The 27,958-nt window shown below is 41.6% G+C and overlaps 2 protein-coding genes across 4 annotated transcripts in view; one reads left to right on the forward strand and one right to left on the reverse strand.

Moving 5' to 3' along the window:
* The window catches only part of LOC121891816 (zinc finger protein GLI2-like), an 83,811-nt gene extending 72,172 nt beyond the window's left edge, over positions 1-11,639 (forward strand). For all 3 annotated transcript variants that reach the window (XM_042404419.1, XM_042404420.1, XM_042404421.1), the window contains 5 exons: positions 2,807-2,956; positions 4,498-4,662; positions 5,801-6,079; positions 8,541-8,889; positions 9,353-11,639. In XM_042404419.1, the coding sequence (XP_042260353.1) occupies positions 2,807-2,956; positions 4,498-4,662; positions 5,801-6,079; positions 8,541-8,889; positions 9,353-11,550 (3,141 nt within the window). In that variant the 3' untranslated portion in view covers positions 11,551-11,639. The remainder of the gene's footprint in view (positions 1-2,806; positions 2,957-4,497; positions 4,663-5,800; positions 6,080-8,540; positions 8,890-9,352) is intronic.
* LOC121891815 (CLIP-associating protein 1-B-like) overlaps positions 8,703-27,958 on the reverse strand; it is an 83,448-nt gene continuing 64,192 nt past the window's right edge. The window contains exons 41-43 of the mRNA XM_042404413.1: positions 14,611-14,787; positions 14,140-14,186; positions 8,703-8,786 (exon numbers count right to left, since the gene is read on the reverse strand). Coding sequence (XP_042260347.1) covers positions 8,760-8,786; positions 14,140-14,186; positions 14,611-14,787 — 251 coding nt within the window. The 3' untranslated portion in view covers positions 8,703-8,759. The remainder of the gene's footprint in view (positions 8,787-14,139; positions 14,187-14,610; positions 14,788-27,958) is intronic.

Genomic DNA, 27,958 nt, shown 5'->3' on the forward strand with positions numbered 1-27,958 from the left:
TTCCAACTTAAACTCTTCTGAACGCATGTTTTGATTAAATCTGAACAATCCAAACATCATCAGTTGCAGCTTTTCTCATTGCAACCAGCAGAGTCTCGGTTAAAAGGGTCTTAAGCATTCCTCACTTCCACTGAAGCAAAGAGAGAGAAAAGGGTGAGGGGATTAGAGAGGAGGGGGAGGAGGAGGAGGAGGGTGGGGGGTGTCCTTCATTCATTAAATTCAGATTCCTGTTTCTGTCCGTAGAAAATCTCACATAAACCCACCTCAGATTTTTTAAAGCAGCATTTTTAAACATCAGTGTTTCATTGTCAGAATAATTCTGATGCTTTGATGTGATTCCTGTAAACAAATGAGACTGTGGTGGAGATAATTGCGTGCACAGAGCTATTGTTTTCTCCAAATTAAGACCACATTTCCCCATAAACTCCGTTATGATACTTCCTTCCCTCTCCCTGGCGGAGCCGCGCTGCTTCTCTCTCTTTATATTCAAGGATAAACATGTTGGAGATGATATTTCCGTTGACCTTTCACTTCTCTTGTTGTCTCCAGAGGAAGATTTCACTGTTTTTTTTTTTTGCTTTTTAACGACAGCGCCCTCCTCCAGCGTTCTGTTGTAGGACTTACAGGCATTAAAGGGAAGAGTTGCACAAGATTTGGCGAGTTTAGTAAAAACCCTTTTCTTCGTCTCTCTCTCTGCTGCTCAACCTGAAGGAGCCGTCCTACGCACCTTTTTCACCCAAAACAAGACGTGTGAAGGCGTCTTTGGCTCTGGGAACTATTTTCTGACATTTTATAGACTAAACAATGAATCTATAAATCAAAAAATAATCATAGAAGGCCTTTGATGGTTGAGAGATTCAAACTTTCTGACACTGTTACAATCTTGTTTATTGATAAAGTTGCACTCAACCAATTTAGTATCATGTATCCATAAAGTTGGGAGACTAAGAAGAGACAGATTAAAAATAAGAATGATTAAAAATGGATAATATTGATATGGAAATGCAATGATGCAGTGCAGTGAATTACATCAGGACACCATTGGATATTGATTTGTTAATTTGTTTGGACTATCTTTACTTGAAAAAAGAATGAATATGACTCATAAGCGTGCATTTAAATAAGACGACTGTCAGGTTGTTCTCTTGCACTGAAATGTTGCACGTTACTGTACAGTCGTAATTAAAGCTGCAACGATTAGTTCACAAAATGAATCACTCTTTAAGAAAACGTCCAAATTCTTTGGTTTTGGTCGCTCAAATGTGAATATTTTCTGGTTTCTTTAATCTTTTATGACAGTAAACTGAATATTTTTGGGTTGTGGACAAAACAAAACATTTAATGAGGTCGTTTTGGGCTGAGAAACAGAGATTTCACCATTTTTGGACATTTTATAGCCCAAACTACTAATCGATAATGAAAATAATCATTAGTTGCAGTCCTAGTAGTAACGTCTCTGTGAAGCTTTAGACTCTTCGGTCACTGGTGAATGTATAATCGTCACATATTCCTCATGATGTCACATATCAATATATCTGAGTGAGCAGCTGAAAGGGTTTTAAAACTGGACTAAAAGTAGTTTCAAAGTGAACATATGATGCATAAAGACAATGTTTCAGTAACTGTGTTTAAATTTACTACAAGTTGAATAAAGTCACTAAATGCTGTCGAGACAAAATTTATACGACAAATACACGTTTAAAGATTGACAGTCAGGTTTAACTTCCATGCCTTTAAGTCTAAGTAAAATATTTCTTATGTTTGAGCTATATTTTTGTCTTTCATCTGCAGTTGCTGCCAAAATAAACATATAATAAACAGGACAGTAAGATTCAGACATTTTTCAGAGATGAGAGATCAAACATTAAAGTGTTTTCTGTTTACGCTGCAAAAACATCAAGTCATGTTTGGCTGTAAATGAGTCACAAAAATCTTAAAGCAAGTGAAACAATTTGTCAGAACAGTGAGATTATTCTAACTTGTTTCTTGTAGAAGTCAATTTGTTTGTCAAGTATTGTGCAGAAATGAGAGTCTATACCTTAAAAAGACAGGTCAAGGTAAAAGATTCAACAAAAATGACAGTTAATTTTAGAAAATACTTGAAACAGATTGAAATATTCTTACTGCGACGGCAGATTAACATCTCAATGACTTACAGACTTAGAATACGACTCAGAAGGATTTTACTGTAAAGTTTGGCGTAGCGACTACTTTTCAAAAAGGCCGCTAAGAGACTCAGTAGGCTCCCATATGTGACGCATCCATACAAAACCATCCTGAAGTCCAGATGATGTTTAACTGATGTTTCATTGAAAAAATAAACAAAATAGAAAGAGTCTGACAAGCAGCTGTTGCACAAAAAATATACAAAAAAAATGCAATCTGACTGTGAAAATAAAGTGATGAACAGACGATGGTGATCATAGTAACAATGGTGACGATGGTGACGGTCAACAGAACATATCAGAGCTCTACCAACTCCCTTTGTCCAAAAACTCCCGCCACCTCCTGAGTGAACAGGTTAAATAATAGGAAACCACACCCACATGTCAAGCAATGTAAGTGACCTAACAGTGACGGCTGCTACATTTGGATTCATCACATGAACAGTGAGCTGTTATAAAGAATCTATGTGGTCCTAATTAGTGCGTATGTTTTCTCTGCTGCAGCCTCCCTTTTGAGATTTACACCGATAAGATGGATTTCTACGGAAAAATCCTGCCGAGAACAACACGATAGCCTCTTAGTGAACAACTCTCTGTAGAAAAAACACTCATTCCTGTGTGTGTGTGTGTGTGTCCCACAGCACATCAATAATGACCACATCCACGGAGAGAAGAAGGAGTTTGTGTGCCGCTGGGAGGACTGTTCGCGGGAGCAGAAGCCCTTCAAAGCTCAGTACATGCTGGTGGTTCACATGCGCCGACACACAGGGGAGAAACCACACAAGTGCACGGTGGGTAAAGGATGGCCTCCGCGCCCCCCCCTCCCCCCACGGGCCCCCCTACAGGCCCCCCTACGGGCATGCTCACGCTCTCTAAACACTGACAACTGTACATGTTTCTGCATACATACGTACATCCAGCTTTTACACAGATACACTGGGACGGCAGCGGAGAAGATTTCTTTCTTCGTCATCGCTGATTATATAATTACATAAATCTTACAGTGACTGTTTGATCTGTAGTGTTGCAGATGAAAACAACCACCAAGAAGGCAGAAATACTTGTACTACCGCTGTGTTTTAAGTTAAATTCCCTTTGACGTTACAAGAGAGTGAAGACTTCTCTTCCATAATGATGCATTTGACATTAAATTAATGGACAATTGGTTTATTTTTGTTCATAAATGTTATAATGAAAGCATAAAACTGGAGTAAATACAGCAGGAAAATGACCTACATACATAAAAACTAAATAAGAAGCAAAACGGTACAAAATGTCAATACCAGAAAGTGATTGCATATGAGAAGAAGCCACAGTTTATCGTTTCGTCTTAGATTACAAAATCATAAAAAACCCAAATCATCACATATTCCAGACTTAATACCAAACTAAAACCATCACAGATGTAGAAGCAGAGCCTTTAGCTCTTCTTTTTTTTTTTTTTTATACAAACCAACTTTGCCAAAAACTAAATGAAACCAAGTGAATTTTCATCCACACACAAGAAGTAAAACATCCATCATAGCTGCTATCGGTATGTGAAGCATCGATCCAAAAAAACAAGTTAACGTTAACTATTAGGAACAACCTGCTGCCCCAAATTATACCAAGTTACATAAAATAGAAGACTCTCTGAAGACCTTCTGTTTTAGATCAGTGTCAGACTTTAAAACTCGCTCACACGTAATTACAAATGAAAGTGGACGTCTACTCGTGAATTACTGTTTAGTGTCTTGCTTGCGATACAAACTGGCCAGACTTCCAGAATGGATAAGCATATAATTATGTGATTTTCCTGCTAAAGGGTGCTGAAATACAGTAAATGAAAAGAAGTACACGCAGTTTACCGTCTGAGCTTTGGGTCAAACAGGAGACGTGATGAAAGACTAAAATAAAAAAAACGACTACTAGATTATTTTGCATGAACTTCTGCACATAAATTGTACTCCTGACTTATTTTTGGCTCGTATGAAAATGGATTACTGTGATGTTTGCTGAACACATTAACGTTCCCCTCAGGATGAACTGCGCTGACTTTGATGATCCTCTGAATTTTCAGAGGATCATCAAAGTCTGGTTAAAATTTCTATTTGTTTAGTACTTTGGTTTTTGACTAAATACCTTCAAAACGAATGACATTACCATCAGCCTTGGCTGGACTCTGTGTTTAGTTCTAATTAGCGAATGTTAGCTGCTAAACTAAAACTTGTCCTTTCTTCAGCAGGTCAGCTACAAATCAGGTTTATTGATACTAACACAAGAGTTTGGTTGTTGTTGTTTTCCTATCAACTGCTGAAACTAAGATGGCCTCTCTTCTTCTCTGTCTTTGCAGTTTGAGGGCTGCTCTAAAGCGTACTCCCGTCTGGAGAATCTCAAGACTCATCTGCGCTCGCACACCGGCGAGAAACCGTACGTCTGCGAGCACGAAGGGTGCAACAAAGCCTTTTCAAACGCCTCGGACCGAGCCAAACACCAGAACCGGACACACTCCAACGAGGTACACGCTTCCTTCCTCTTTTCAATAAAACGCTGCTTTCAACATCTGTCCTTCCTCACAAAGAGGACTTCACACAGACTTTCTCTCAGAGCTCAAATCTGCACAAACTCACGAGCGAGATAAACAACGTCAAGAGTGACGAGTTCACAGGATTGTTCCGGTCCGTTCCTCCGTACAGGTGTGCACCTCTGTGTGTCTGCACATGTCCGTGAGTAAATAATGAGGTGTAGACTTAATGAGCATGACGGCCCCACAATGCATTAGGGCCCCGCAGAGTGGGACCACCTGCAGACGGCGAGTAGAAAATGAAACCTGGAAGCGATTCAGAAGCTTCGCTGCTTATCCATCAGTTCACCCCAACACAATGAGGCTCTCATGCCACACACACACACTGTATATATATACTGTACATGCACCTGTGTGCCAACATGGAGTTTAACTTGATAAAACACTGCAACAATATTTAAACAGCAGTGACAGTTTACTTCTAATTGACAGCAACACAGAGAAATCTTGATATAAGATCTCTGTTGTTTATTTCTTTCAGTTACTGATATAAAATGGCAGAAAATAAGGATAAAAATGTCCATTGCAACTTCTTAGAGCCCAATTTAATATCTTCCAGTTGCTTATTTAGTCTGAACAAGTAAAAGGATTCAGTTTATAATGACGGGACATAGAGAAAAGGTTTAAATCCTCAAACTAGAGAAGCTGGAATCTAGAAATGTATTAGATTACTTAAAACAATTAATTTCCTGTTTATCAGCTAATCATGTTAGCACTTCCTCAAACATAACTTTGCTTTCTTAGTGACTTCTGGAAAAAATGATTGCTACATATGAACCAACCAGGAGAGACTATGAAATAAAGCTTTAAAGCTCCTACGTGTAAATGTTTTTAATGTGATTATGGCATCAAATTATTCCAATGACAAAAAAATGAGGCAATCCAGCTGAACACTGGGTTGGATATGTGTTGCACTGCATCTATTACATTTAATTCAAACCTCAAGGAGTCAGAAGTTTTCAAATCCTACATTTAAAGATCATTTGGCAACTTTGACTCTCTTTGTAATTTAAGCTACTTGAAAGCTCGTCCAGCTGCATGAATGTAATCTTTATCTGTGTCTCATCTGCAGAAACCGTACATATGTAAGATCCCTGGCTGTACCAAACGCTACACAGATCCCAGCTCTCTCAGGAAGCACGTGAAGACGGTCCACGGCCCGGAGGCCCACGTCACCAAGAAGCAGCGCAACGACCTGCCGCCCAGGCCGCCGGCGCCCAGGGAGAACGGCGAGAACGAGACGGGCAGCAGAGAGAGAATCCAGAGGGAGGACAAGATATCAGACAGCAGCTCCCCCAGAGGCGTGGAGGACTACCTGCACGTCAAATCCATCAAGACGGAAAACTCTGTGGTGAGAGCGCTCAGAGATTAATTCCTTTCAAGACAACAAAAAGATTTTAAAGCGTTAAAGCAAACTGGTAAGAAATTAGGTTGAATTTATGTTTTACAGAAACAAAACAAACTTGTTTGCTAATAAATGATCAGATATTTGTCTCTCTGATACTGAAGCAACAACAGGAACATGTTTTTAGTTTTACAAACAGATATAGTTTATAAAAAAGAATTTGACAGAAAGAAGCCAAAATACACACACAAATCAAAAATATACTCAAAACCAACCTACTGTATATTTACCATTGTTAACTATATTAAATGACTGCAGCTACAAAGGGGAACAGACTAAAATACATATGTAAATAATGCTATTCACATGAAAATTGTTTTTAAAGGCTACTGACAAATGTGTACATTTCTCCATACTAACTACTAACTGCAGCACTAACTTTCCTCTCTGTTAATAGAGACATAAGAGTTCATTTTAGTTTGGAGTCTTTGGTTGGTCCTATAAATAACAGCATGCCTCTTTATTCTAACTTACTTCTTCTTGCTTGTCTTCATTTCTCTTCCTTTTCTCACTATCCTTATGGACAGACCTTGCTAAGGTGAGCTCAGCTACGGCTTATTATGCCATCTTCTACCTTTTTACGCCATTTTTCACCATTTTACGCCATCTTTCGCTAATTTATGTCATCGTTTATGCCATTTAATGCCGTTTTACGCCATATTTCGCCATCAAATAAACATTCATTCCAAAATGAGATTCAGTAATCATTAATAAAAACAAGGGAGGAAATGCTACTTGAGGCTACTTGGATCTGGCAGCAATATAAAACCAAGCCTGTGCTGCTGATACACAGGTGGACCATTACTGTCCACAAAAAAAGTGAACGAGTCCCCGTCCCAGAAAATTCAAGGCACACTCCTTCATTCAAGGAATAAAAGCCTTTCTTATTCTTGCCAATTGATTAAAAACAAGGAAACCGTGTATTGACAGCACACAGGAAGGAGGACAGGTGTTTAATTGAAGCAGTGTGCCTTTGTTTTTGGGGAGAATGCTTTACTTTCTTGTGTCCAACATAAGAAAATTACCATCAGACAAAACAGACACCTTCTGTCAGGGACAATACAGGGGCTACTCGCCAATCTGACACCTTTGCATAAAATAAATTCAGTTTCCAAACCATCACAGGATGAAATCACCATTACTTATGAATTGTAGGCGTCATTTATTGTTCACAATAGAGATGCTGTTGATGTACAGTTTTCATTTATATTATTTTTTGAGTTTGCTTATTTGTTTTTCTAATAACCCTCCTCATTGACCTTTTTTGAGGGGAAATAAAAGGTGATGATGGTTTAGAGCCAATGAACATAATTATTCCTGTTATTTCGTCACGTGAAGTTATTACACTGGCTGCATGTCATCCATGAAACCATGTACGTCACTGTTCCTTAACACAGGCAGTGTAAACCTACAGTGGAGACCTATCAAACACCCGTCAGAGCGCCTGAATGTGATAAAAGCCACTCCAGGATTAATATTCAAACACTGGGAATTGGTTTGGCGCTCTGTGCAAACAGAGCCAACTATCAAGCTGTGATCAAGACGGCTTTTTAGCACTGAATATATTAAAGTCTGCGAGGAATCAGAGGCAGGGCAGGGTTGATTCAGAGAGATGTATAACCATTATTGTCCTTAGGAAAGAGTAAAAGGTACATTAATCATAGTGTTAAACCATATATAACAAAATGAGTCCCATTTATACCTGCCTGATATCAAACCTTTGAGTCCTGAGGTAAAATAACATTTTTAGAACAAAAGTCCTTTCTAAAATGAATAAAATAAATGTAAACTTTTATGTCTTTATCTTTATTGTTACTATAATGTTAACCTTAAGAATACACGTGCCCATTTACACATGATAAAACTAAGCAAGAACAAAGTAAAGAAGCAAATTAAAGTTTTAAAGGTGAGTTAAAAAAACCTGATGTCTGTTATAATATAACATAAAACTGTGACAAGAAAAGCTTCATACCTACCTAACTGTTCAAAAAGACTCCATCCTCAGAGTTCAGTTTTTGCAGAAAGGAAACGTGATCACATCTCGTGATGATTGGCCCAGCGTTCTGGCTCAGACTCAAGCAGCCTTTCATCCTGCCCATTTCTAATTCACAGACAGACTAAGACAGTCTGTAATCTGTGGTGCACCCCCACCTCTTCACCCCCATCCCAGAAAACACTCATTATTTACAATTAAGCTGGGGGAGGATAAAAGACTCAATGATTCACTGTTCTTCGTGCCATGTTAACCACTGTTCCACTTTTGTTCTGGTAAAGAAAAACAGTTTTCAGGACAAAAAGTCATGGCTTTTCTTCTTCTCTCGTGCTCTTTTTTATCTTTCTTCCTTCTCTTTCTGTATCCTCTTACTCTTTTTCTCTCCACCATTCATCCATCTATCCCTCTTTCTAGATGTATCAGTCCAGCCCTGGCGGTCAGTCATCATGTAGCAGCGAACCATCACCACTTGGCAGTGCCACCAACAATGACAGTGGAGTAGAAATGGCGGCGCACAGCGGGGGAAGCCTGGGGGACCTCAGCACCCTGGACGACCTGCCCTTCGTGGAGTCCTTTGGCTTCGAAGATTCCCGCGGTGGGGTCGCGGCAGTGGGTCTCCACTTCCGGAAGCAGCTAAGCACCTGCCAGCGCCTGGAGCATCTGAAGAAGGAGAAGCTGAAGACAGTGAGGGACTCGTGTCGGTGGGCCACAAACCCAACACCCCTGGCCCTCGGCACCAAGCTGCCACCCATACCAGCAAGCGGTGAGTCCTTCAGAAGCTTCTGTAATTGATTTTATTTTGGCCACACAGACAGATAAAGTTAGAGACCAGTTGAGACTAGAGCTAGGTGGTCCACTTCCTTCACTAGCTAAAGAGAGATATTTTTCTCAGGAGTTGATGGAGTCCAAACCGGAGCTAAAAGGAGGTTATTGTCTTTATCCAATATTCACTCTCCCTTTAGCTCTAGTGTGGTCACCAACTACTGAGAAAAATATCTGTCTCTTTAGTTGCTAAATGTTCCACCTTCTTCACCTGGAAGTCGCTAACTTTGTCTTTCTGCTGTTTGGTGCTGGGGAGGTAGTGTACAGAGGGCTAATCAGAGATTGAAACACACTGTAAATGAGCTGTAAAACAGAAACTGGGTGCTAAAAGAGACTAAAAATCTATGGAGTTGCAGGGTTGGTGAGAATTCAAATGTCCAACATTTCAATCTGTTTGTTCTCAGGGTCCCTCCTGGAGAGTCCGAGTATGGGTGGTGGTCCTGTGTCCTTCCCTGGTTCCGGCTTTGGTGATCTGAGCTCCGGTAAGACAACTCTGCTGGGAAGTCTTTCAGAGCGCCGTGACAGCACCTCCAGCACCCTGAGCTCAGTTTACACCCTCAGCCGCCGCTCCTCGGGCATCTCCCCCTGCTCCTCAAGCCGGCGCTCCAGTCAGGCCTCACAGTTCGGTGCTAACCGCCCGAGCAATGTCAGCTCTGCCGACTCCTACGACCCCATCTCTGCCGACATCTCACGGCGCTCCAGTCAGGCCAGTCAGTGTGGGGGAAGCAGCGGAGGAGCAGGAGGGTACGGAGGACGAAGCCTAACTAGCCCCCTCAGCCTGACCCCTGCCCAGCACTACCGCCTCAAAGCAAAATATGCTGCCGCCACTGGGGGCGCACCACCTACGCCTCTCCCATACATGGACAGGATGAGTCTGAAGACTCACCCAACGTTATATGGGGACCTCCAGGAATCCTCCACCACCACCAACGGGCTGTCCTCCAGGCAGTACAGCAGCTACACCACACGGAGCTTGATGCCCCATGAGGTCCCGTCAAACATCCCCCGCCGAGCGAGTGACCCTGTGAGACGGGTGGCCATAGATTCTCTCAGCCAGCCACAGATGCAACGCTACAGCAGCATGGGAAGACTGAGCGGAGGGATGCAGCCCCATCCACCTCCTGCAGCAGATCGGCAACATTTATCTCAGCAAACCTGCCTGAGATCGGATGGTAGTCTCCTCCGCTACCCTTACAGCCTGCAACCGCCCAGCATATCAGAGAACGTCACCATGGAGACAATGACAAATGACATCCCAGAGGAAGACCTAATGCTGCCTGGTGACATGGTGCAGCACCTCAAAACTGAGAACGGAGACACAGCAAACAGAGTGTTGACTCATCAAGATTTCCAAGGAAACCCTCTCCAGCAGCAGTCATACTATCAGAGAAGGATGGCCATCGTGGATACCAACATGAACCCGCCCACTCTTTTAGACACATCTGGCATGAGTCCAGGGCAGCAAAGGCAGATGTGTCCATCTTCACCGAGGGGCAGTAAGGCCAACTTATCTGTTCCGTGGAACAAAGACTCTTTGGGACTCGTGGATGTTGCTCAGCACCACTCCAAACTGCAGGCCAGAGGAAACCTGGCTGTCCTCCAGCAGAACCAGAACTTTGGATCTTTTCACAACAATCTCAGCTCCAACCAGCAGATGATTCAAAACCTTGCAAATACACAGCAGAGATGCAAACAGCCGAACACTGAACCAGGAGCAAACTGCTTCCAGCAGCAGAGATTCCAGCAGTCGTCGAATCTCAATGAAGCAATTAGCTCTCAGTACAGGTTCAAGGAAGGCATCAGTCCTTATGATAAAAACGGTAACACCACTTATCCACCTTGTAACAACACAGCAGCAGTCAATGGGGACATGTTAAGCTGCAAACAGGAGCCAGTTGACATGCACTTTGCTGATGCTGGATTTCAGCCTGTGCAAATCAAAATTGAGGACTGTGAAGGATCAATCCTGATTTCAGATCAGCAGAACTGTAAAATGCCCTCCCAGAATCCTTTGCAAACTGGGAGTCAGAGTCATCTCCAGCCAAGGCCTCCAATAGAACCTAAATCTTTAAACAGGCACCTTTCAAGGCCAAAGATTGCACCGCAAACAAGGCATCCAAGTTATGCTAACCCAGATGCTACTCCCAACTTATCCAATAGTGGAGTTATCGGACTTCATTGCGGCAACAACTCTGATGACAATGCCCTGTACTACACAGGGCAGATTCAAGTATTTGAGTCCAATGGGAACTTGGACCATCATGTGGTGGATGTACCTACTTTTGAAAATGATGGAGCATCTCCCAGTTCAGGCGCCAGCCAAGCACCCAGGACTGTAGACTCTAATGCAGTGCTGGAGCAGGCGCAGATAGACTTTGACAGCATGCTGGACGACGGGGATCACTCCAGCCTCATGTCGGGGACCCTGAGTCCAGGTCTGCTCCAGAGCTTGTCAAGGAGTTCCTCCCGCCTGACGACACCGAGGAACTCGGTCACATTGCCCTCGGTGCCGGCGGGTACGGGGAACATGGCGATCGGGGACATGAGCTCCTTGCTGTCTGCTCTGGCAGAAGAGAGCAAGTTCCTCAACTTGATGTCTTAGCCACATGTTACAGCAAACTGTTTCCTCTGACCGGAACATATTTGCAGAAGTTTTGAACTCCTGATGGGCAATAAACATTCAACCACAGACTTAAAATTGAAGTGATTTGAAGAACCAGATGTGATTGTGTGCCAAAAAGCCTCTGCAGTGTTCGACTCATGTTTTCTTGTACAGTCTCATTGTGAATTATTTAAAATGGCAATTTTCTATGTTTTTGAAAAGCCATATTTTTTTGTTTTTTTGCCTTAGGTAGTAAATATGACGTAAACAACAGAATTATTTCAGTTGTTGTACAGGTCTGCAGTAAGATCAGTTTACTAAGTGCCTGGCCCAGCCACAACATATGCATGTTGTGCATATGATTAAATTTAAAATGTGTAAATGGAACCAGGTAATGATTTCATACCTACATGTTTGGAATGTACCATCATCACCGACTTGTTTGGAAAGTTTTACACTGTAAAGTACTTGAGCTCAACTTTAATTCATATCAAGTTGCTCATTTCTGCTAGAGGAGAAACCATCATCACAACATTTCAAGTTTACAGTCACTGTCCTCAGCGGGCCATTATTTGATTGCTGCATTGCTGCTGAGATTAACTGTGACATCCCAGTGTCAGACATCAGAGACTTGACTTGCATTGATGAATCTGTTGTTGCTCTTGTGGCTAGAAGAGCAGAAGACGTCAGCGAATGGCTCTGAATATAGAACATCTAAAAGAGAGAATCAAGCTTTTGTTTTTTTTTCTTTTGTACATTGTTGCACCAGTTTGTTGTGCTGGTTGTATGTAAATATCATTTGTACATTTTTAAGAAATACAATATTGACAATGATTTTTTTAAACAAATACTTTTTGTGTTGTCCTTCATACAGATGTTTGTCAGTTCCCTTTTGGCAGGGCAACAGTGCTTGTCGAGTCATTCTTGATCTGTCACACCTATGATTTACGTTTGGTTAGGTTTAGGTTCTACTTCATTAAAGTTAGGGAATGACTGACAAACTGCAGACTCCCGTATCAAAGTCAGACGCTTTGTTGACCCTCCATCTGCCCTGACCTCCAAACACTTTCACCTTTGCTACTGAGTTAGTGATAACTCACATGGCTGCTTAAAGGTTTTGGCTGTGAAATGTGAAACGTTTTGTCGTATTTAGGTGTTTATCTTGGGAATAAAGGGACACACGAGAGTTGTATTGACCTAAAAGTGAGTTAAAAGGAGACTTAGTTAGAACTTAACCTGCAAACAAAGGGACAAAAGTTAAATCAAATGATAAAAAACACATCCTTGCTCTCATACAATTAATCATGCTGTCATCTCCTGCTTCTTGTTGTATGGGAGTAAATATTATTATTCATCAGTCCGTCCCCTGATCGCCTCCTGTAGAGGGAGGAGTGTCGATCCCTTTAATAATTCAACAACAAAACTTTTGTCTTTGAAGCCACGTTCCTGCACCCTTTGCCGACAATGCACTTTCCTCAATCCTTTCTTGTTGAATGTCAAGTCTGAGGCGCCACACATTCTTAAGACGTTGCACGACCTCTTTCAAGGCTGCTTTGAAATAACTTCCCCTGACCTCGTCTTACCTCGCCGGGCGAGAGCAGGCTTGACATAATGTAAATTCTCACTTGGAAGCTGATGAAAAAGGACGCTAACAGGAGGGGAAAAGGCTAGACGCGTGCAGAGCGGCTGCTGCTGCTGCAGTTAGCCCGTGTGTACTTCAATATTAGCTCTGACAGAGCGGCCCAGAGGACGCAGCTACTGAAACCACATAAAACAAAGCAGCTGAGAGGAGCGAGAGGTTCTGGGGACGCGGTGCTGAGCGTTAGCGAGAGGAACAAATGATTTTAGTCTGTCAGTGAATTCAGCTGAGGATACGTTTGATCTGGAGTTTGTGATTGCTTTTGCCACTGGAATTCCTTATTCTCTCAGAGATGTGAAGTGGGAGAGAAAATAGCCCCGGGCTGTGAAATCCAACCAGGCCCCCGAACAAGAGGTGGAGATAAGACTTGCAAAGATCAGGCATTACCAGCACCTTCATTTATTGATGGAGATAACCGAGTGAGAAAGATGAAAGAGAGCTCTGCCAATAAATTCATGGTTTATAAATGTAACTTAGTTATGAAAGAACAGTCTTCAGTCATGGAAATGTGCACACACGGGATGATTTTGGAGGAACACTACTTTTTTTCACTTAGAAACAACTTAATTCCTAGTATGGGCAGGAACTGTGGAGTAAATTTATTATTAGTTATTAAGCTTAAATCCTAACTTGTTATTTATTTATTTATAACAAGCAAACAGAAGTCAGATGATGATTAGTTTGAAGAGGGCGATGGCTTAAGCTTCTTCTTTTTTTTTATTTTTACAAAATCATAGACAATGAACTATATTTTACACACTAAGCTTCTGTGTCACAAAGGTCTGTATTGTGTCCATTTGTGCAGGACTGATTTTACGGTTGAGTATCTGTGTTTCACATCATAAAATGGCAGATTGCAACTCTGCTTGCCTTTTTTCATTAAATACATATATAACATTTATCAGAATCTACTTGTTACTGCTGGGAACTGAAACATTTATTCAACTTACCTTCTCCTGAAGAAGTCCATGAAACCACCTCCTTAAACTACGACGGCCTGTATATGAAATAAACAGAGGTAAAGAGATCGATCAGAAACATTTAAAGCAAATGTTTGTGACAATTCATCATAGAAAAACTAATGCTGACATTGTTTTTGGCAGATGTGGTAAAGCAGATGAAGAGTACAGAGTTTGCTGAGTCTGAGAAAGACAACCAATCAGAAAGCATGAACGTCAATAAGAATGATTAAATCTGCAGTCGTTGAATGTCTGAGCTTCACTTAAACACACCATAACCTCGTCTACATGTGATTTGTGAACTTCGTTGACAGAAAATCCATAAATTTACACCCAAAAATAAACCAGAAATTAATCTGTAACTTCTAAAAAAAGTGTAAGCAAAATCAAAACTCAAAAAAAGAATGACTAGAGCGCGACTCGATCTCCAATCAGCGCTTTATGTTGGCAGAGTGTTACAACCTGGACTCATCGCAGGGCAGTAAACAGGCCTGTCTGTGGAGAGTTTAAAGGGCTTCGGAAGAATGTGTTTTACAGCGAGCGCTGCATTCTCCGGCGTCTCTCGGGGCTCCGAGTTAGAGAGCCTCTTTATGAGCGACAAGCTTCTCAAAACACTCAGACGAACCTCGACGCAGCTGCCTGCAGACACACACACACACACACACACACACACACACACACACACACACACACACACACACATCTACAGTTCACAATCACCAAGAGTTTAATCTTGACATGATTTGTTTTTAGAAAATTAAACTGAATGCAAAAGGATTTGTTAAGGTGGACTTCTTTTTTTTTGCAGCACATTAAAGTTGACTTTAATCTTCCCGTCCACCTTAAAAGGCCTGCGGCTGATTGGCTGAGCAGCAGGAGCGAGACAGGAAGTAGCCGAGGCTGGACAATCCATCACTGAGTGGAGGTGGAAGAGAAAAAAAACACTCTTCAAAAGGAGACATCCACCAACACCAAATACTCAATTTTACATTCGATTTTAGCTTTTTTTCCAGAGCTTTCAGCCACACCTGACAGTCTTCCTCAGCTGTTCCCATCATGATGTCATCAATTCTCATCAATTGAGGGTTTCTCTGTGATAAATGAGAAGACTCCACATGCTGAGGAAGGGTGAGAGATGTGGATAAAAGCTCTAGAAACAAAAGTTAGTAAGTTGACCTTGAGTTGAGGTTAAGAATGAACTTGATTTTAGCGCCACCACCAACCGCCACAAGAGTCACCGAGGTTCAGCGCTCTGTGCGGTCGGACGCCGTCTCACCATGGCTCAAAACGGTCGCCGTGACGATGTATAGAAACTGACAACCGGGCCAACATGGACGCTACGAGTCCAATTAAAGTTCTGACAATCAAACCGGGCAGACGCGCTCTGACGTGAAGGAGACTCGGGGCTTTCTGCTTTTGACCTCCAGCAACCCCTCCTTCCTTCCTTCCTCCTGATGACACCACATCACATTATCACTCACAGCTCTGCATTATGGCGTTATTACTACAAATGTGACAGTCTAACAAGGCCGGATCCCGCCCCCCGTCCCCCCCGTCCCTCCTCCGGCTCCCGGTGTCAGTGCAGATGATGGATAGCGCTCCGCAGTCACCGACGCCTCATTCATTTCTATTAGACTAATATGTAAATTCGGCCTCTGCCTCCTGAAGCTGGATATTCATTTATGAATCAATTTCAGAAGCTTGTGGTCAAACTGTCTTTCCTTATTTGTATCTGCCTACAGATGATCCCACGTCACAAAACAGTCCTGGATATGAGTCAGCTACAAGATATAAAACATCTATTCACACTTAAACACACACAGAGTGAACAATAAGAGTTGGAGAATAAAATACTTATTATACCTGAACAGAAGGAGCCACATTAGAGTCACAGAAGTCCTCCAAACACTCCAACACACCAAAAAAAAGTTGATAAAAGTTTTTAAATATTTGGGTTTTATTTATTCAGTTAGCCGTTCAGATTTATTCCTGTGAGTTTTAAATGTATTACTTAAATTAAGTAGTTATTTCAAGGATATTCATGGAAAAATAATCTTTTTCTCTATTTCCTCCCTTATTAGGACCAGATTACATACATGGATCTAATATTTTATTTAAATCTGGTGCAGACATTTTGAAGCCATTAACTATTCATTTTTGTTGCCTTAAAAGGAGTCATACTGAAATATACACACCATGTACTTAAATTACCAGAAAAAACATTGAGGTTATGACCTCAGTGTGCAATAATAATAATATTTTCTGTTTTTCCTTGATGCAGATTAACGGAGTCACTTGTTCAACATACAGAAGCTTGTGAAATGTTCCGGTGTCTTAACATAAAACTTTTCTTGGATTTATATTATCCGGAGCACCTTGCAGTTGCAGAAATGTAGACGTTTTTTTTTTTTGCATGGGTGGCCCCTGTGGGACAAATGTATTATTAAGGCTCAGCTCGGCTCATTTCAATAGGGCCACCTCCCTGCCGGCAGCGAGCGCCGGGGCCCCGTGTCAACGCCTGCTTAATATTAACTAAGGCCCTCTGAATAATCTTCATCCTCCGAGGTCAGCGCTGCAATAAAAGTCTTAGAGGACAAAAACACTGGTATGGTCCTTTAACAAGACTTTTAGTACAGAGCTTTAAATTTTAACAGACAAAGAGGGAAAAAAGGCAGCAGCACCAGCCAGCGGTGTGAGGTAATTTCACTGGTTTTTTAGGCTGTTTTGCATTTTCCTGAATGAAAAGACTCACTGACTTGCCCGAGCAGAGGATTGTCTGGGAATGTTGGCAGAAAATTGTTCAAAAAAAAGCACCCCAGTTTTCTCAGAGGTGAGTTGTTTCTGAGAGGATTAGGGTCTGTGCAGACAGTTTTCCTCAGGATATTCAGTCTGAAAATTGGTGAGAGATTAAAGAAAAGATTATGATATCACTTCCAGATATTTCCAGCAGCTCCAGTGGAGCTGGATCTGACAAAGGAACATCAGTCTGTCTTTGAAGCTGCAGTACATAAAACTCCTGGCGTCTTATTTATTTACTCATCTTTGTGTTGAAGGCTAACATTTTCCAGTTTTATGAATCCAGTCAAAACATGGATTAACCATTCTTCTTATGATCAATTCATCGCCATTTTGGTTCTTGGTTTATTGAATTGTGTCTCCTTAAATGATTTTTATACACTACTGGATGGTTTTATTAAATACATTTTTGACAGAGACGTAATCGCTGCCTGGATCGTCTTCACAGGCCGCGTTTTTGTCAGTCTATGAAGGTCAACGATGCACAGACATCACGGGGAACGTTGGGAACACAAAACTTACGGTTTTCACATCAGAGACCCATGTGTGGTCAAGATTCAGTCTACAAAAACACTTAATATTTAACCAAAACCACAATCCCCCCCCCCCCCCCCCCGACCTTCACCACGTGTTTTGAGTTGCCTAAACAGAACCATAAAATGTAAATCATGTTTTTAGTGGCCACGACTGGATTTCATAATAAAATAACAAATAAAATATGTCGTCAGTGGACGTTCAAATGTTTCCTCGTTATGTTGATGAGAAACGTAATCTTCTGTAAACTGTGTCTGGTGTCGCAAAGAATGTCGTTTTTAGGAGTCGAGACCAAAAAAAATGTTCTGCACTCTTTAATTTTTATGCACCACATATCTGGAAAACTTCATATCTGGCTCTGAACTGTGGCTGCACTATAATTTTTATTCTCTTGTTTGACCTGTTTTAATAAATAATTTTAGTTTACTCCTTTTTAAATCATTTTTTTATTGCATTGTTTCTTTTCTTAATGCTTTTTATGTTTTATGTTGTTGAAAGGAGCCATACAAAGATATGAACCACGTTAAAACTGAGATTTCCCTTCATTTTACATCACATATCGGTGAATGTTTTATCTATCGTCATCAAGGCAGAAGCGTGCTTCAGAGGATGAAGCTGCTCTGTTGTTCTGGTATCAATAAAAATCATATCTACACCTTCCTTTCTGCACGACGTACTGAGAAAACGACGCACCTTAAAAAGAGCAGCAGCAGATCATCTCTGTGCATCTCTGCAGTTTGCAACAGTCGAAAGGTTTGTTCAATGTTGTTGAGGAGGGGAGAGCTGGCCAATCAAGAGCGAGGCCTTCAGTGTCATGAACTAATACAGCATGCATATTCATGATATGTTCCTATGCAAAATAACATCTGTTTTCCAACAACATGCCATCTGTTTGGGGGACTTTGTGATATTAACGGCTCATCACGGTGTAAAAAAAACAAAAACACAAAAAGAAAACAACTAAACTGAGAGGTTTTAAAGCTCAATTGTGGTGGTCATTATCTGGGATATCTTATGCAAACAGAGCCTCTATCATTTACATGTAATCACACACACACAGTTGATGCAGATTAATGGAGATATTCAGTTACACTTCAGGCAGAGCTGTGTGTTTTACTCAAGGACACTTTGAAACAGGAAGACAGGAATCAAATCACATTTATAAAGCGATTATCTGCAAACTTCTCGAGTGCAAACCGATCTGATCAATCCACAGACAAAACTTTATTGATGTTTTAGCCACACAAATGGTTCTCCTCTTTGGTCCAGACCGACTCCAGAATGACATATAGGAGCGTTTTCTAATCTGGCAACATCATCCAAAACCGTCACTGTTAGAAAATAATGATGTTTTATGATGTGACAACACTGTGGTTCAGGTCTGGTTGGGTTCAGGGAAAGATGATGGTTTAGGTTTAAAATTATCACTTTGTTGAGGTTAGAGGAGAAACATGTGTTGTGGGTTTAAGTTACTACTTCCTTAAAGTTAGGCCACCGTCGTCGTCATGGCTACAATAAACAAATGCACACACACACACGCATCAATGTGTTCTGGAGTCTGAGTGTTGCAGCTAGGAGGCACTAAAGCATGAAACAAAACAATCACACTGAGCGGTTTGACGAAGCTCCAGCTAAAGATTTATCTCCTCTTCATTCAGACAGAAAATCACTGTGACTGTTTCAAGAGTCATACATCACATATTCTATGTTTTCTTTTTTTTTACTTTCCTCTCTGGTTAGCTTTAACGTGCCTGTAGGGTTTATTAGTCTGGGCTAAACGTTGCCTTTTGCATAGATTTGCATGAAGCAGGTTTACTACACTCTTCACCTTGTTATTCTAACTTTAACTTTGATTATCAGTCTCAAATTCTGATGAAACAAAGTTTTATGTGTTGAGTGATTGTTGATATTAGTTATGATTTGCTATGTACAAATGTTTGGTGATATTAATGTTGAATACTAAACTAATTATCAGTTGACAAAAAGCAGATTTTTATTTAAGTGCAACTCAAATTTTTTTGAGTTTTTTCTGTCACTTGACAGAAAGTTGAGCATCAGTGTCGGATGATAAAGTTTGGTTTTAAATGTGTGAATGTGGATCGAGAGGGTGAAAGCAGGCCAGTACGGTCTGGTACAGCGCCAGTATGCAGTACCAGGAAGAAGGGACAGGAGTTGCCTGCCAAAACCCACATGCAACCCGTCATGATCGCGTTTCCAACAAGAAAACACATCTGCGAATGTTAAATCAACATAAACAACAGTTAGTTTTCTTATAAATTGCTTCTAAATCATTCCAATGTGTTCGTGCCCAGCACAGACCAGTGGGTTTTTAAATCCGTGCTGGAGGGAACCCCGCCGCCTCTCCAAAACTGTTTACTGTTACTGACTAATGTCAACTTCGGCTGCAGCAAACTGTCTGATATCGAGTGTTGTGGGTTTTTCTGGCAGACAGTCGTTTCTTGCAAAAATCTCCCGAATAAAACGACAGACTAAATAAATCGTGATGTTTCATGATGTTCAGACAGCAGGTCAAACAGGCCATGTGACTTCCATTGGTTGTTCTGTAACTCTGGCATATTAACGCTGCGCATGCGTATCTTTACTTCCCTAAACACACACACAGTGTTTGGAAGGGTGCATTTGATTTATTGTTCCCGTACTTGTGATTTTTTTCACGATCAAACCAAACCGTGCTTTATTGATGTCATTTGTAGCGGGTAAGTACGAATGGTGAATGATTCCACCAAAATCCCAAACATTTTTGTGGTTGGCTGACACATTACCAGTATATTTGTGATTGTTTTTCATGTTTCAGAAAAAAAAAGAGGGGAAAAACGTTGAGTAACAGACCTTTGTTGAAGCAATAAAGATTCTTCAGACATCAAAGAAAGAACTACTTCTGAACATGAACGCCAGTAGTCAGGAGTGTCTGCAACTGAGTCTACTGTCACTTTATTCAGGACAGAATATTATGTGGACAAGAACAACAAGCCTTTCACAGACTTTGAGAGTCTGATTGACCATCAGCTTGCTAATTCTGCTGATTTAAGGTGTAATTGATCATGTTTCATCACAGATTAAACAGGAACTTCTGAATAAGATAATAGAGACCAGGAGTAAGATCACAGTATTGGCTGATGAGTCAGTGTTGGGCACAAATCAACACTAATTGTGTTTTCCATTGGACTTGGTCGAGCTGGATAGTCTGTGTGCTGCTCATATCAAGGAACAGCTTGTGTGCAACCGTTGAGTTGCTGCAGGAAGTCGTCATTGGATTTGCAGTGATGGAGTCGGTGTAATTCTAGGAGTGAAGTCAGGTGTTGGGAAGTTGCTCCAGGATGACTTCCAAGGCGTTGTACTATAGCACTGCTTTAGTCACAGACTGGACCTTGCTGTGGACCAGGCACTGGAAGTTCTGGAGTTGAGTGAATGTGTTCACAACCTACACATCACCCTCAGGAGGATTGGAAGAGTGTTCATTGTTCGCTGGGTAGCTTCTTCATGCAGGGAAGTCTCTGCAGATGAGACAGGGCCAAATTCAATGGTCTGCTTTCTATGTTGTGCTCCATCAACTTCCTGACAAGTTTTGCACTAATGACAAATGTTCTGACTGAACTCAAGAATTTCTTCAGAGCAGGAAGACCACACTCCCAAAAGGCCCATGACATCACGACAACGTATGTCAAACGCATAGAAAACCAAACGACCACAACAACATGTAGTTGACGCCAGAGTTGGCGAGACTTCCGTCAATAACTCTGCTCGGTTCATCCGAGCAGTGGCAGAGAATATGAAAGAAAGACTCTTCGCAACCACAGCAAAGGGCGGCGTCACAGCCAACCGAAAAGAGGCTTACAATAGTCTAATCAATCAAACAGCAGACCTCGACAAGCCTCGGTTTGGAGAAGACGAGTGAATGAATGAACAAGAGGCCCACCTGGATATAAGACAAGTGGAGGAAGAAGCATTCTTAACAAGATGAGGAAGTCGCTTATGGCAGTTGACGAACTGTCCGCAAGAAATGCTGATTGTGAGCAGCAGTTCAGCACAATTAACAATATCATAACTGAGTTTAGGAGCAAACAAATGCAGCAAATCTCCTCTTCATCAGCTCTGTGGGACCACCATGAAAACACTGGTGATCTGCTGCCTTATGTGAAGACTTGGCTGGGCAAAGGAAGAAGAGCAGCCCAGTCAACAAGTGGCATGACTCACCATTACTCAGAGGAGGATAAATACTTGAGGCCTCTGTGGAAAAAATGTTTTAAGTATTTTGCTTTGGGGGAAAAAATGCTCAGAAGTTATGTTTGACATTTTGAAACATTTTACTCATCATCATCTCTTCTTTCATATGTGCAAAATGCTCTGAAAATTCAAAGAGAGAGGTGAAATACTCTTCTAATTTAAAAAAACCCAAATTATCTTCACCATACATCCGTTAAAAAAAGGCGAGAGGAGAACAATATGAAGCGATGAAGGTTGGGGTAGTAGTACCGGCAACTTCAATCTACTTTCACCCCTGGTTGAAACTCTCCAGCTGAACGGGTGTCGGGGGTTTTCGGGGAGTCATGGATCCCGGTGGCAGCTGAGGGAGGTCAGCGCCGCCACCTCGCCACTCGCCGGAGGCCTTCAGGTCTCCGCTCTCCGGGGTTTTGAGGATGGAGGTCCTCATTAAAACCTCCCATCGCTCTGCCCTCTCCTCCTCATCAACCACCTTCTCTGAGGATTCACAGCGCTAAACGTATGCTGCGACGGTCCAGGTGTCATCCAGCAGGTGTCTGCTGACGGCTGGCGTATTCTGATTAGAACGCACAGCGAGGCAGGAAACTAGGAAACATATTAGATTATATCTGTTTTCTTTCTATAACGGTCACCTCACAGATCACTGTATCATCTCTCTAGTCCTCTAAAAGAAACAGTTGAATTCCTGCTTGTTAAATTACAGATGCAATGTTATTTTTACAATATATGACTTGTTGAAAGTGTTTTGTGTCATTTAAGGCTGCAGTCTGTCTGTTTTAAGACACTAAAAAAACAATTGGCAGTGCAGTTATGTGTATCTTTTGCTTGTTTTGTTAAGTTGTGAGTGTATCTTTAATATTTTATATTCATTTACAGTATAGATTTACATATATATGTACACTTGTATGTGTCTCTATGGGTGTTTAAATGTAAATATTGAATTACAGACTGTAAAACAACTGAATTTTTATAAAGTCTGGAAAATAATAGGCCTGCAACTAACGATTATTGTCATAATGTATTAATTTATAGATTATTTTCTCAATTAATTAATTAGTCGTTTAGTCTATAAAATGTCAGCAAATGATGAAAGATGTTGATCACTGTTTCTCAAAGTCTCGTCAGTCCACAACTCAAAGATGTTTAGTTCACTATAATAGAAGAAGGAAAAAATATTCACATTTGAGAGGCTGGAACTGAGAATTTTGGGCATTTTTCCTTGAAAAGATGATTCAGAATAGTTGATGATTAATTTTCTGTTGATCTACTAATTGATTCATCATTGCATCGGTTTACTACGTCAAATTTGCGCAATTTGTTGACTCATTCAGGCACCAGACCTCCTCACTACCCTAATTTAATGCTCCATAACAACATCAAACTACTTCTGCCTTTGCTCCTGACAGAAAAGAGTCATAATTCACACGGCTGCTGGAGCTCTTTGTCAATTGAGGCATTTGAACAAATGACTGATGCTGTTCTTTCTCTTCGGAGGTCGAACAAATTCACAAGTGTGACAGCGGCGCCTCCGTCATCTCAGCTGAACACGCAAAAAGTCACAGATTGTTGCTTTTTTGTTCAAACGTGACATGATCGAGTCTGATGTCATGCACGTCGGTAATAGCAATTAGGCTTTAAATAACAACACTGCACACACGAGGCAACAAAGGCTCCAGTGTTTCTCACCTGGGAAGGTGAGCTAACACGAACCTTTCATGTGGATCTCCCTGCAACAGACCCACAAACCTCCACGGCAACCGTGTAACCTTCACTCAGGAACACCTGAACCCGAGGTGCAGCCATCTTTGATCTGGCACGAAGGGTCAACAGTGTACGAGGAAGTGGGTTGGGGTTTGTGGGTTTTTGAACGTGAGATTTCTTTTCGAAGTCCTGACACGAAAGGTGGTTTTGAGGATGGTATCCCGTTGTGGTCAGGCAGAGAAAACACGTTCTCCTGGAGGGGAGTTCATCTCTGCTCGGTGTTTCAAAGCGAAAAAAGCAAAAAAAGGCAGAGAACAAAGCAGCTCTGTGTTACGGCCGGCTGCTCGGCGAGTGTGTGTCTCAATCTTTACCCCCCCCCCCCCCCCCCCCCCCCCGCCCCCCCTTCCTCCTTCATCACTGGCAAAGACGAGGCTTTAACAGGGAGTGAGCGCTATTATTTCATAGCCTGTGAAAACAGAGATATGAACCGTGCGTAAATTTAAACCCTGAATCATAAATACCTGAGTTTCTCCTAAGACTCGTTGGAGGTGTAATCAGAGTGAAGAAAGTTGATGCACCTTTGTTCAGAGAGAGTCTTTGGTGCTGGAGGGCTTTGCCAAGGAGTACAAAGAGAACACAGACAGCATAAAACATTCACCACCTGATGCGACCGTGATTTAAGTTTGTTAATGTTTTTCTCCCCATGGTGAAAATGGACTAACGTGGTGCCAAAAAGCCTCCGAAGCCTCCAAAGCCTGATTATTCTTTCTTGTATTTAAGACTCTCAGTTTATAAATTAGCCTGTTCTCTTTGGAAGAAGGGGAGGGAGGGAGGAGGAGGAGGAGGAGGGGGTGGGGGGGTTGTTTTCTTTACAAGCTTGTTCAACAGGCGGGAAATGCAGCATCATTTTCCACTGCAATTAAGAGGGAGGCCCTGATGCTGAGGCAGCGCCGGGTGCCAGCTCTGTGTATGGCTCTGGCACCTTCCAGCCTTTTTCTGGAAAGACTTAACAGGCCCCGACTGCATGTCTTGGCTCCGAGTGTCGAGCTGGAGTCAGTCTCCCCTGACGTAATCCGTTAAGAAACGGCTCTCCTCGCTGGCTGAGAACCACGCCGCCTCTCCGGAACATAAAGGGAGCCTTGCTGTGATTATCAGCACGGTTAATAACCCCCGAACGTGAAGCCAAAGTTAGCAGAAAACATCTAAAAAAAAACAAAAAAAAACCGCCCCCGCTCTCCTCTCCAGCGCTGCATTACAGTCCATTTATGCAAAGCGTAGCCCGGCCTGTCAGCGGCTAATCATTACAAGGATGATCGATGGTGTTTATTTTCTGATGATGGAACGCAACCCCCTGCCTGATGATAATTGTAATAAAAAGGACAGATCAAGCCGGCAAAGTTATTAAATTATCAGACCATAATTTGCATTAATGTCTGTGTTTGGGCTGCAGAGACGTGTGAGGAAGAGGAGGGGGGAGGAGGGGGGGAGGTTTACAGAGGCCCAGCGCCGGGCTCGTTAGAAGGAAAGTCCACCTTGAAAGGCTCCCTGTGCCCTTGGCCCCCCCGTGGATCCCCTCTCAAACGCCATCACGACATAACGGCACGCCTGTCACATGACGGAGGTGGCAGACAGACAGCTCAAGTTTCACTGTCAGACTTTCAGAGCCAATAAAAAAAAAAAAAACACTGATGTCTAAATTTTGCTCTCACTGTCATTCTGAGCTGAATGAAAACACATTTCTGGTTGTTGTTTTGCTGCTGCGAGCTGAGAGGACACATCTATCTATCTATCTATCTATCTATCTATCTATCTATCTATCTATCTATCTATCTATCTATCTATCTTTCTATCTATCTATCTATCTCTCTTCCTGGAAAGTTTCTACAAACAGTGACTCGACTCTTAGTGGTCTAAAGATTGAGCCATTTGTTGGAGCGTCCCAGTTCGGTTCCGGCTTTGAACGTGAGGCCTTTCATGAAGTCACTTTCCTCTCCCAAATTTTCTTGCCTGCTGTAGGTCTTTCATATTAAGCCAAAACTGCCAAAAAAAAAAGTAATTGGAATAAAAAAAATAAAAAAAAAAACTGAGATGGACTACTCCAGGAATAAAACCCGGAGCAGAACCGTGAGGGACGAGCTGGTTGAGATGCTGCATCGAGACGTCTTAAACAAGGGATTTATGTTCCACAAGGGACAATCAGGATTAAGTAAATAACTGTCTAATTAAATTATCAAGAAGTAATGTTTCCAGCACTTTAACATCCTGTTTCACTGGGAAATACATCAGCAATGAAGTCTCCAAGCTCTAACAGCAATGACGATGTTTAGCTTATTTAGCTTTTTATGCTTCTTAAAGTAGAGACACAATAACTTATTCTTTCTCTTACAAATGAAAAGTTGAATTTAGAAGAAAATGCACCCTTCTCATTTCAATACACTCAGAGGTTGGGATGTGCTGGTACCAGATTTTCATGCCATGATTATTGTTGGTAAAAGGTGTTATTACGGTAATTACGTTTCCTGAAATCCTGCTATTAGTGCTAAAATACAGTTAAATGACTTCACACCATCATCACCTTGCATTTTATTCACTGCCAGCTGTCTGTACAGTGTACTACAGTTAAATAAACAGTTAAATACAGTTGAAAGTTAAAGACAGTTGACTGGAAATTACTTCCAATGCAGCTCAGTGTCTGTGTTCGATTCCCAGTCATATTTAGGAAATTCATGATTTTTTTGTTAATGAAACTGGTCGATCGATTTCTGTGGTGCAAGAACTTTGTTGTAAGTTTTATCTGCTTGGTGTTAACAGTTAAATTCATTTAATTTAAAAAGGCAAAACAATTTGTAAACACACACAGAAGATAATAAAAGTTATACTGGACTCTTACAGGCGACTTGTGTCTAAATAAAATAAAACTGCTGATGAAGGCAGGACTGCTCTGTGTTCACGGTTTCCTTTTAAAACATATATATATAGTAAAAAACGGTTTACCGGCACATCTCTACTCAGAGGTTTGCTGCTATTATTTGTTCTGTTTGACAAAAGAACGTTTTGAGATCATGTTGGCGAGGCGATAAGAGCATCAACAACAAACAGAAAGAAGATCATTCAGTAAATAAGAGGCGGATGATGTAGGTGGAGAAACAATACTGAACTTCTGCTGTTGCCTCGATGTCGTGACATCATTAAAGGGGCACAGATTTCTGATTTCAGATGATACAACATGACTTATGAAAGCTTTTTCTCATTGCGTGAAATTATGTGTTTTAGTGAAGCTCCTCATGTTGCACAAAGCAACAGGAACATCAGGATTTATCTAGAAGAGACTTGGTGTAGAAATAACTTCAGATGCCTTGAAAATGCAGTTTTGTTCTGACTTTATGCTTTTCTCTGCTTCTCTAAATCAAGTCAGAAACACCAGATACGAGTTAAAAAGCCTTGAACTTTGTGATTTAACTCTCACAGGTTTTATTCTTATCTCACTCTGCTTGACAGACAGAATCAGCTTGTTTCAGCTCTTCTGATATTTACAAAGTGAGATTTTCAAACTCATGACTATCCTTTTGATGTCTGCTCCCTTCCATCAAATAAAAATATGATAATATATATATATATAATAATATATAAGAGTTTCCCTGAAATTCACCCTGACGTATTTGGTAGTTTTTGAAATTGTGGGAACTCCACAAGAATCTAAACTTGAGTCAGTGAGTCGCTGCGTATCGCTCCGGAATTCAAGCGCCGGCGTAAAAGCTGAATGACGTGGAGCTGTTGAACGTCTGATTATCCAAACACACACCAGCGCCTGTGAGAAAGACACACTCTCAGACCTGAAGTCGAGCCCAGATGGACCCTTGAACCATCAAAGTCGAGAGATGTTCATTAGGCGAGCCGAGGAAACATTTGCCTCAGTTGTCCTTCCTCCCCCTCCTCCTCCTCCTCCTTTCTCTGTCTTTTTTTTTTGAATGTTTGAACGGGTCTCGGAGGGAAAAGGAGCTTCTGGTTGGGAGCCAGCTGGACGGAAAAAGATCCAGCAGAGGAGGGGGGGAGAAAATAAAGAGTAGAGAAAAATAAGAGGGCAGCGGCTAATGGGGCTCCGCTGCTTTTAAGTGCAGCGTACCAGAGGAATACATGAATGTGGAGAATTCCCCACGTTCACCCCCCGACTCACAGCAGAGCAGCCGAGTGTCTGTTTCTCTGAGAACTTCAAACCCAAAAACAACACAGAGAGGCTTCAGACGGTGACACACATGTATTAACAAGTGGTAAAGTCCTGGTGGAGCCATAGAACAGGTTGGAGTTCATCACATGACTCGACTCATCATCATTTTACTCATTTAGAAGGATCGATGCTGTGCAAAGATGCTAAATATATCTGAATTTGGGGGAAAGTTTGCAAAATGATGTACAAATCATCTAGAATATTTATTTGATTTAAACATAAGATAAAAAAAGAGATTTCAGCTAATAAAATGCTGCATAATTTAAAGAGCATTTATTGAAAATAGATGCAAACTGTATGTATTTAACTACC

This window comes from Thunnus maccoyii, chromosome 24 (genome assembly GCF_910596095.1).
Source record: "Thunnus maccoyii chromosome 24, fThuMac1.1, whole genome shotgun sequence".
NCBI lineage: Eukaryota > Metazoa > Chordata > Actinopteri > Scombriformes > Scombridae > Thunnus > Thunnus maccoyii.